Raw genomic sequence first — 10,000 nt, forward strand, 5'->3', positions numbered from 1 at the left:
CGATGTTATGCCCGATGACGAACCGACCAGGACCGGTGGTGCGGTCGGTGACGGTAGTGGTGAGTTTCCGGTACCGCGGTGACGCTTCCGACCAACATCCTTTTGCAAACCGGCGGAAAGGCGATTTCATCTTCCCTTCTCTTTCTTTCTTCCATAACGCAACATTTTATCTTTCCAGCATTCAATGATGTTGACCCGGAACCATCACTGTTTGCCGGGGAAAGTTCCTCGCCTGACTACCGACCGATGCGTGTTCCGCGACCTAATCGTGAATTCGAGCGCAGCCGAGCCCAGCCATACGTTGGTTTGCCGTTTATGTTCGAACCAGCAGCTGAGTCACGTTCACCGCGTTCACCGGAAGTGCTGTACTACTACGATAGGCCGGAGAGGAGCCGCCCGAGACCAGTGATCCGACCACATTCACCTCCGCTGCCACCACCTCCGATCGAAACGCCCGTGACGCAGCCAACGGCTGCCGTGTTTCCGTCTGCGCCGGCTGTACGTAGTTCGTACCCTCCACGGGAGCCCTACAGGACGCCATACCGTTCGCATCGCGATCGGTTCGCCCGTACGCCATCGTCTACAACCACCACGACAACGGCAGCAAACGGTGCATGCTTCGGTATGCATGCGACCCACGGTGGTCGCAGCTTCGCTAGCGAGCATCGTAACTTCCGGAGCCCTCCGTTGAGGAATCCTAACGCTTCGGTTAACTACTGGAGCTTGACCAACTTAATGCGCATGGCCAGAAGCAGTGAGCTGCGGCAGCGCAACCTAAAACGTCGTCACAACGGTGATGATCCTAGCGATGAGCCTGGTACGAGTTCCTCACCGACTGCTGACAGTCGGTTACCACCGCTACCGATTGAATCGCCTTTGACAATTGAACCAGAAGCAAGTGAGGCCGTACCTAGGGGTGAAGCGTTAAGCAATGTTTGTCATAGGCCCATCGTTAAGCGAGAAAGACCATCGTCCAGCACCGCCATTCCGGAACAGGAAGAACCCGTGAATGGAGCTGTCAAACAGGAGGAACCATCTTCCGAACAGTCCAACCCATGTGCCAACACCCATAATCCTATGTTACCACGCGAGTACCTGAAAAAGGAACCGAAGAACGAACCGGAGGAGGAAGAAACGATCGTTGCGATGGTCAACAGTGATGCTAGCGATCCGCTCGAAGACACCTCCGCAGTCACCGAGCCATGTAATCCGACAATAAAATGTGAAGCAAATAATCCGCCGACGACTACCGACGCACCGACACCCGGTTCTTCGAATCGTGAGGAATGTCCATGCAATGAGTGTGTTGTGCGTGAGCAAGAGCCCTCGGTAAGCTGTGGTATCTGCGCCACGGAACCATCTCAAGATGGATCCACGACTGGATGCGTAAAGCAGGAACCAGCAACATCGCAGGATGCTCCGGATGCTAAAGTTGAACCAGTGGACCAGCCTGTTGAGCCAGTTGTTGTTACACCGAAGCAGGAATCAGAAGCAACTGAAACACCGGCCAACGGAACGTCATCGATGAAAACGGAGCAGAAGTTATTCGAGCTTGCTGTGAAAAAGGGAGAATGTAAGCAGGATAGAGACCATGCGGCAACAGTTACGGGGCCAGCCCCATCCTCGGATCCGAAACCAGGGCCGAGCGGACTGAGCCGCAGTGCCACATCACGGATACGCAATCACGGTGTGGCTGGTGCGGAACGCGAGCAAGAACGAGGCCAGTTATCGCTATTGCGCCGATCCAGGCGCTTCTGGAAGCTGGTGGAATCCGCTAGTAGTATCAGTAGCAGTGACAGTGATGACGACGACGATGATGATGACGATGAAAGAGTGCGGCAGTATGATACGGAAGCAGACGATGTCGTCTACCTGGGCACCGATCCGCTGTATCCGATGGAACTTCCGGAAGAAGACGAGATGGCGGATCAGAATGTTATGGAGGTCGAGATGACGACTGGCGATGATAACGACGGCGAACCGGTTGCACTTGAATCGGAGATCCAATCGCCACCGTCCGGCAGTCGTGTGCATGAAACGGAAACGGAAACGCAAGCCGAGCGAAAAAGCTCGCCGGAGCCACAGCCTGCTATGTCACGGGAGGGTCTTGATGCGCCGGACTTGCAGCTGGACTGGATTACGGATTCGAGCAGCGTCAGCGAGGATAGTGACGACGTCATACTGCTCGATCGGATCTCACCGCCGACACAAACCAGCCGTGAACCGATCGATCTGACCAATGACGACTCGGACGACGATATCAAACGTTACAATCTTCGTAGCCAGTCGAGTGGTCCATCGAGAGGTGAACGAAGGTTGGGCCATCATCATCATCATCATCATCACCACCACGTGCGTACTAGCATGCCACTCACGCCAAACGGAAACCGCACGGCACGGGCCGAGATGACGGCAGTCCGGGACACACAGGCAGCAGTGGCAGCAGCAACAGTAGCGGCAGCGCATCGGCAACGCCGTTTCTCCTCTACCGGTCAGCTACTCCACAGTGATGCGTCATCAACGTCCAACGATGGTGGACGCTACCACAGGGATTGGCCCCCGTACTCACCGTTAATGGTCAATGAACCGCAGCCACCACCGTACTATCCGCGCTTATCTCCGAGGCGGTATGTTGTCGGAATGCCACGGTCTCGGTTCGTACCGAGGGACTTTACAACGAGAGGAAACGGAGGTCGCTCAGGCAACGAGGTGGTGGGACCTGGTAGTCCCAGTGGATCACGCCACATGGCGGCCTCGAACAGCTATCATCGGGCAGCAGGGTACTACGGTACACGTCCGGGTTCGACCGCTACCATGCGACATCCTTCCTGGCCGAATGAAGGAGGAGGAGGAGGAGGAGGAGGAGGAGGAGGAGGATGTCCTGCACTGGTACACGACACAATGGGAGAAGGATGCCGCCGCAGCACACGTTCACCTTATGCAAGACACGCTCGCAGTAACAGTGACGGTCCTGGTGGTGGTACTGGCGGTTCGTGTGCGGACTGTGGCGGATCACTATCGCATCCGATGAGAGGACCAACCAACAACAGCTGCTCCCCACCGCTGCTCATTGACGATGATGAAACCAATCCGTCGTCTTCAAATGCCTTCAGTGATGAGGATCGTACGAATAGATCCGTCCGGGATAATCGCTATCGTTCGTACTGGCGCGGACGACTTTCGGACATGAAGAGCCATGCCCGCGACCAGCAAGTTTGGGATGATTTGTATAACTATTTCTCCTCAAACCAAGAAACTGGCAACAGTACGACTGATGATCGTGATGTCCGCGCTGATGACGATCAACCACAGCCGCAGCAGCAGCAGCAACAGCAACAGCAGCCACAACAGCAAGATCGAGCTCGATTAAGTCGTTCAGCTGTCTCGACAACATCGTATACCGATCGGCCGATTGATTACTCGGCGGCCACACCACCTGCTACAGCAGCAGCAGCAGCTGTCGGTGCAGCAGTGACAGGACCGTCTGCTATTCCGTTGCGTTCTCGGACGTCAAACACTGGTTCCCCCGTGGTCGTACCTACCGGTGGTGGACGTGCATCTACAAACGATCACAACAATAACAACAGCAGTAGTAATAGTGGTAGCAGCACCACGACGACCTGCAACGATCCTGCATCGATCCTAGAACCATCATCTTCGGTGCTCAACAGCGGAGGTCAAGCGGCGCCATCACGTCACTACGTAGGGATCCAGGTCCAGGCGCCCCATGATCTACCTCTAGCCCCGCCTTCTCGAATGGCCAATCGTCTCCTTCATTCGATTCCGCTGCACCGTAACCATCACCACCATCATTATCATCCTCACCATACGCATCAGCACCATCAACAGCAGCAGCTGCAGTCGACATCGCAGCAACAGCAACAGTATCCGTATCATCCACGATCTTCCCCGCTGGTCGGAGCGCGAAGCAGTTCGATGTACCCGTCCCTTTCACCCTCGTCCGGTATCTATCAGCGACCCTCGACCTTTCAGTCTCTCTCATCCGGTGCGACTGCCCCGGGTACCGTTCATGCATACTATCTGCGTCCACCTCACCGGCGGATTACCGATCACCATCATCATCACCATCATCACCACGCTTCGACGGTACCTGGTGATCGTGCAACGAACGGAGGCAGTGGTCCTAGCGGCAGTAGCACACGAGTGCCTTATGCACCGCACGAAACCCTCTGGCAACGGCAACACCAGGCCCAGGAAGCACAGCGCCGCATGATGGCGGTTGATTTGGTAACACCTCCTGCGTATCTGCCACCAGCCACCAGCACCCCGGTCGTTGAACCAGCGCAGCGCCATCAACGAGGATCGACACTAGCGGACACTCATCCACTAGTTCCTCCTTCTACTATGCCAAACGCGGCCGTACCATTGTCGACTGGTTCGGATTCGGATGAATCAATGATCAATTATAACAACAATAACAACAACAACCACCACATCGACAGCAACCCTCCAGCACCCTCTTACCTGCCATCGTCACGGGGCCGTTTGCCGTGGACTGTGCGGCCAAACGAATACCATGTGCAGCTGAGACCACCGATGATCGATCTTGCGACGACCAACTCGTCCTCCTCTTCCTCCGATCCAGATGCACCGGTTCGACTGGTCGTACTACCGGTAAGGGGAAGACCCGACGGTGCTGGTGATAACAACGAGTGGCAACGTGGTGCTGGTGGTGTTAGTGGAGGTCCTGGTGCTGCTGCCGCTGCCGCTGCTACTGCGGCGGCTGCCGGTGGTGCGCCGATCAATGTTGCGGCCGCTGCTGTTGCTTCGGTTAGTAGTGGTTCGGCAGCTTCGGCTGGTTCTTCCACCGGTGGTGCCCTCGATTATCGCTCCTGGGCGACGGGCAGTGGTAGTATGCAACCACGGACCATGCACTTTGCGCGACGTTACAGCATCCATCCAAACCAGATGTACGGTGACATAACGCTACGGTAAGTCGAACTGGAGGATATTAGGATTAGGATATAGCCGGGGAGGGATAAGGCTTCACGGAAATCAAAAATAGGGGAACTTAGAAAAACACGTATGAAACCTGTACCATTTTTCTAGACCTTTGAGAAGAGCTTCAACGTAAATCTTCGACATCTACATAATATCACTTGAATGTACATAACTGCAATTTCACGAATTTGTTCACGCATAATTTAAATCTTGTCCTTCATCGTATCGAACTATCGGCTTTACTGGCATGCGTTGCTCGAATAAGCAAAAATGTAATTGTTACCGTAGCTTGCTTTGTCGTGCCATGGTGTCGCATGGAAGGTTTGCTACGACTCGAGCTGTTTCTTTGCTATTTTCGAAACCGTCCAATACGGATTCATTCCTCCGTTTGGTAGCTGTTCCGGAAAAGGCGATAAAACGTTTTCTACATCTTTTTTGTATCATGTCAATGATAAACTTTTATATACTATTTTTCTTTTTTGAAGAAAAAATATATTCACTGTTAGTAAGATTGAAAGAGTCAACCGCTTGGAAAATTTACAGGGGACAATAATGCGATTATGGGCAGTATGAAACATTTCTGTACTTTCATTTTCCAGGCGCAATGATCATCAGCACGTGCACCATCACATGTATCATCATCTGACGTCCCATAACCTGCTCGGTAGCCCACCGGAGATACAGTTTAGCATCGGGGTAAGCAGCAGCCCCAAAGGCTGTGCAATACCACCTTCTTAATTTTGGAATTTCTCTGTTCTCCATCTGTTACGTTTTCAGCTACGACCGAGCCTGCTGTCCAGCCTGAATCGGTTCGTGCGCGTCATCGAGGATACGTGCACCAATCGGGGCGCCACACAAGAGATGATCGAAACGAACACGTTCCCGCACAAGTACAAGCGTCTACGGTTGGTCAGCGAGTCGGACGAGGATAGCGAAAAGTGTACGATCTGTCTGTCTCAGTTCGAGGTCGACAATGATGTCCGGTAAGTTTGCCCACTGGATCACCTGAGTTCTGAGACTTCTTACACAAGCGCTTACACGCATCCCATTTCTCTGTCTTCCTACCGCCTGTAGCCGATTGCCGTGTATGCATCTGTTCCATAAGGATTGCGTCGACCAGTGGCTGGTGACAAACAAACACTGTCCGATATGCCGGGTCGATATTGAAGTACATCGCACCAAAGACTACAGCATATGACGACAACCGGTCCGTACCGCTCATCACCAGTCGGAGCAACTTCGAACAACAGTCGCACCAGCAACGGACCTGATGATGGCCGAGAGCAACGTTCATCCAAACGATGACGGTCACGATCTGGAGGAGTGGAACGATGACGTATGGATCCGAAATGCTGGCGAGGTAATGATTGGTGGTGGCGGTAGCGACGGCGACCATGATACCAATTCTCCTGCCGTGACACCTAATGGCACTAGTAGTAGGGCGTCGCCGACGGCAACGAATGGTCTTCTCGCCGGTGAAGGACTGTTGCTGTACCCACACTAGAAATGTTAATGTAGATTATTTCGGTGTCCGTTTTTTAATTATCTTTTCATTGCTTCCTTAAAACAAATGTTTGCTCAACTGCGCGTCATTACAAACACGCACCCTGCAAGTAGTCGCAGGTGGCGTGGAACAAAATCGCGCTTTTTCGCCATTTATAGCAGTAGGCCGAGGAGACAGAAATCCGCAGGCACACTATAGAAGAATCAGTGGGAAAGCCAACGCTGAGGTTGGATTACTAAGATACAATCACTTGCCAGTCATGCGAATGCAGACGGGTTATCGTTATACCAACGGGAGAGTGCAGGTAAAGCAAAGGTAGGGAACGGCGCAAATGTAGCATTTGGCATAGGTGAACCAGCGGCGTGGGTACCAATTTAGGATTACAATTTAGTGGCTCAGCGTAATAGTAATAGTAAACCGGCACAGACTTCGGTTTTGGCCAGGCCGTTTGTTCTGCAGGAAGAAATCAAAATCCTTACCTTTAATCAAAATCTACTTTAATGAAATTGAAAAAACAGTAAAATAGTAACTCATTCGCACACTCTTTCTGTCACAATGTTCCGACTATACGTTTGTTTGTGATAAAATCGCACTACCCAAAGTGGATGTGTACGCATGTACATCGGACTGGCGTGGAATCTAGCGCAAACGTAAACAATACAACCGTTTCCGTGGTCCTGCTGATTGATTACATTGTGAGTGCAGCGGGTAGAAAGAAAAGGAATACCAAAGTGGAACTATTATGTCCACTTGTTATAAGAAACCTGCTTTGAAAAGCCTCACAGGCAGGGTCGGTCAAGCTTCCTCCGATCGATAGCTAAGTTCTTTTTGCTTTACAATTAATATAATATCAACAACGGAGTCATTGTGGTTTTGCGGAATAAAGACGTATTTGAAATTAACTATTTCTGTTAGAAATCTTATTTAAATTTTACAGGGAGAGTTCTTTCCCATGCGACATAGACTGCTGCTTGTCGGTTTTAGCACCCGTGTTAGAAATTAAGTAGTCAAGATTGAGACAATGAAGAAATGAGGTTTTATTTTGCTTATCGTTCTAGGTAATTCGCTTTGCTCTCTCTCTATCTCTTTCTCGCTTCCGACGAAAGCCGCCTCGTAGAGATGGGGTGTACAGTGGGGTGTCTATTTTCTAATTATACTCTAACTCCATATATCTATCGATAGATCCCACATCCTTACTATGTGTTTGTTAGTATGCTACGAATGCGACGGGTGCAACGGTCAGCCACTAATAACGCTGAAAGTACACAACCGCCGACGCCGCATTATTGACCTTCTTGGGCGGCAGTGTCTAGCGGTGTCCTCTATATATGCAGCACGGATAATAGAAGTAGATCAAGTAGAGCGCACGGCTTACGTGCGGTTGCGGATGAAGGGGAAAGTATGGGGGGGACGAGAGACATACAAAACACACATTTATGCATTAACCTAAGTGTTGCCTAAGGGGCAACCGTTGTGGGTTTTGAATGAGAACACTCAACTACAGTTTGTGTAGCCGGTGGTTTCAGCTTGTGCTATGGTTTGGGAGTCATCAGATTAAAACCACTCGTGTGGGTGAGTGAACACGGATCAAGAGCACTGGTAAGCACACTTTCTGCCGATGCCACTACGCAACAACCGCTTGTTCCTACTGCGGAGTTATGATGCAGATGGTGGAGGATTCGAGGGTGTTGTGGTGGTGGTAGCGGCCATCGGTGGTGGAGCAGTTGCTCCATCAGATGGAACTGTCTCCTGGCCCGTACCTTCGGGGACCGATGCAGGAGGCGTTGTCTCGGTCGCTGATGTTCGGTCCCCTCCTTCCGGGGATGACACTCCCGGTCCTCCCGCCGGCTGATTGACCACCGAAGGTTGACCCGGTTGGTCGTGTGCGGGATGATGCGGATGGCCTGCGGGTGCTACTACCGTGCCAGCTGGTGGTGTTTGTTCCGCTGGAGCTCCCGTAACTCCCGAACTCACATCGCTCGATGGTGGCCCAGCCGCGGCTGGGGAGGGCGGTGCGGCTGGTGCTGCTGAGGGTACGGTCGCCGCCGCTGGATGATGGTGATGCTGATGGTGGGGAGGTGCTCCCACCGCTGGCATACCACTAGTTGCCGTAGTAGTGCCGTCGATAGACGGATTCGTAGAGGAAGGAGGAGGATGGATGGAGGAAGGTGGAATACCGTTGGACGCCGGCGGCGGTGGATGGATATTGGTTGGATTGTGCGGACCGCTGTTGACCGCCGGATGCTGGTTGGCCAATGCTAAGGAGACTGCTGGTCCTGTTGTTGCCGCCGCCGCCGCCGCTGCTGGTGCTACCGGTGGCTGAGTGCTGCTGTTGGAGCCAGGGATTGGCACTGACGTGACCGGTGGCGGTGCTGCTGTGGCCGTTGCTGCTGCTGGACCACCAGCGATAGATGGCGTCGGTGGCGGCTTTTGAGCATCTGTGGATAAGGTTGAGGGGATGAAGCAGAAAGAGAGAAGAAGAAAAAGAAGAGTGGACACAAAAGGCCCATGTTAGCAGGTTCGATTCGGCTTCGGCATTGCTTTATTGCTCATGGTTCTGAATATCGGACTCACTAGCTGCCGGATTGCCGGGCATGGCGGCATTATGGGTCGACATCGCACCCGCCGAAGGTGGTCCTGTTGCTGGCGCCGGTTGCTGATGCATCAGTGCCGCTTGGCCACCATGCGTTGGTTGATGCTGCTGATGTTGGTGCTGATGCTGATGTTGCTGCTGCTGCTGTTGCTGAGCGGCGGCTGCGGCCGCTTGCTGCTGTTGCTGTTGGGCAGCGGCTGCCTGCTGTTGCTGCTGTTGCCACTGGCCTTGCTCGAGCTGGAATCGCTGGTGGGCCTGCTGCCGGGCACGGAACTCGGCAGCCTTGAGCTGCTCCAGGTGGAACTGTTGGCGCTCCTGGATCAGCTGTTGCCGCTGGTATTCGAGTCCCTCCCGTTCCCGTTCCATCGTCGTTTCCAATTCTTCGAAGTGGCGCAGCTTGATCTCCAGTTTTTTCATCTGCGTCTCAACCAGCAGCGCCACCAGGCTCTTGATCTTACGTTCCTCCACCGCGGCCAGATGCTTCGCTTTGACGGCGGCAGCAGCTAGCGCGGCCGCCGCAGCCGCCTGAAGGTTGCCCTCGTTGAACAGCTTTGGATCTGCTCCTCCATTTTCCTTCGCCACCGCTGACGTACCAGTGCCCGTAGCCACCACAGTGCCCGATTCGCCCGGAGCATCCTTACCATCCTTTTCCTTGGTAACGGCGGCACCGGACGATGCGGTACCACCACCTTCAGATGAAGCCGTGGCGGCGGAGGTCCCAGTAGGGGCAGCCGTAGCCGACGGACTAGCGGCACCACTCTCCGTTGCGGCCGCAGTGCCAGGGGTCTTCGCAGCTTCGGCAGATGAAGCCGGAGAACTATCGGCCGGCTCAGCCGATGTTTTACCGGCCTCTTCAGCGACCTTCTCTTTATCAGCTGCAGACGATCCATTTGGCGAGGGCAAATCGTAAAGGAACGAAAGAGAAATCAAGTATAAAAAAG

At 53.3% G+C, this 10,000-nt stretch overlaps 2 protein-coding genes across 2 annotated transcripts in view; one reads left to right on the top strand and one right to left on the bottom strand.

The window, feature by feature from the left end:
- The window catches only part of LOC125950137 (uncharacterized), an 8,364-nt gene extending 860 nt beyond the window's left edge, over positions 1-7,504 (top strand). The window contains exons 1-5 of the mRNA XM_049677813.1: positions 1-59; positions 179-4,952; positions 5,562-5,658; positions 5,740-5,945; positions 6,037-7,504. The exon at positions 1-59 is cut by the window's left edge and continues 860 nt beyond it. Of these exons, the coding sequence (XP_049533770.1) occupies positions 1-59; positions 179-4,952; positions 5,562-5,658; positions 5,740-5,945; positions 6,037-6,160 (5,260 nt within the window). The 3' untranslated portion in view covers positions 6,161-7,504. The remainder of the gene's footprint in view (positions 60-178; positions 4,953-5,561; positions 5,659-5,739; positions 5,946-6,036) is intronic.
- Positions 7,480-10,000, bottom strand: part of LOC125950138 (SWI/SNF complex subunit SMARCC2) — a 6,316-nt gene continuing 3,795 nt past the window's right edge. The window contains exons 5-6 of the mRNA XM_049677814.1: positions 9,041-9,934; positions 7,480-8,904 (exon numbers count right to left, since the gene is read on the bottom strand). Of these exons, the coding sequence (XP_049533771.1) occupies positions 8,123-8,904; positions 9,041-9,934 (1,676 nt within the window). The 3' untranslated portion in view covers positions 7,480-8,122. The remainder of the gene's footprint in view (positions 8,905-9,040; positions 9,935-10,000) is intronic.

Source organism: Anopheles darlingi, chromosome 2 (assembly GCF_943734745.1).
Source record: "Anopheles darlingi chromosome 2, idAnoDarlMG_H_01, whole genome shotgun sequence".
Taxonomy (NCBI): Eukaryota; Metazoa; Arthropoda; class Insecta; order Diptera; family Culicidae; genus Anopheles; species Anopheles darlingi.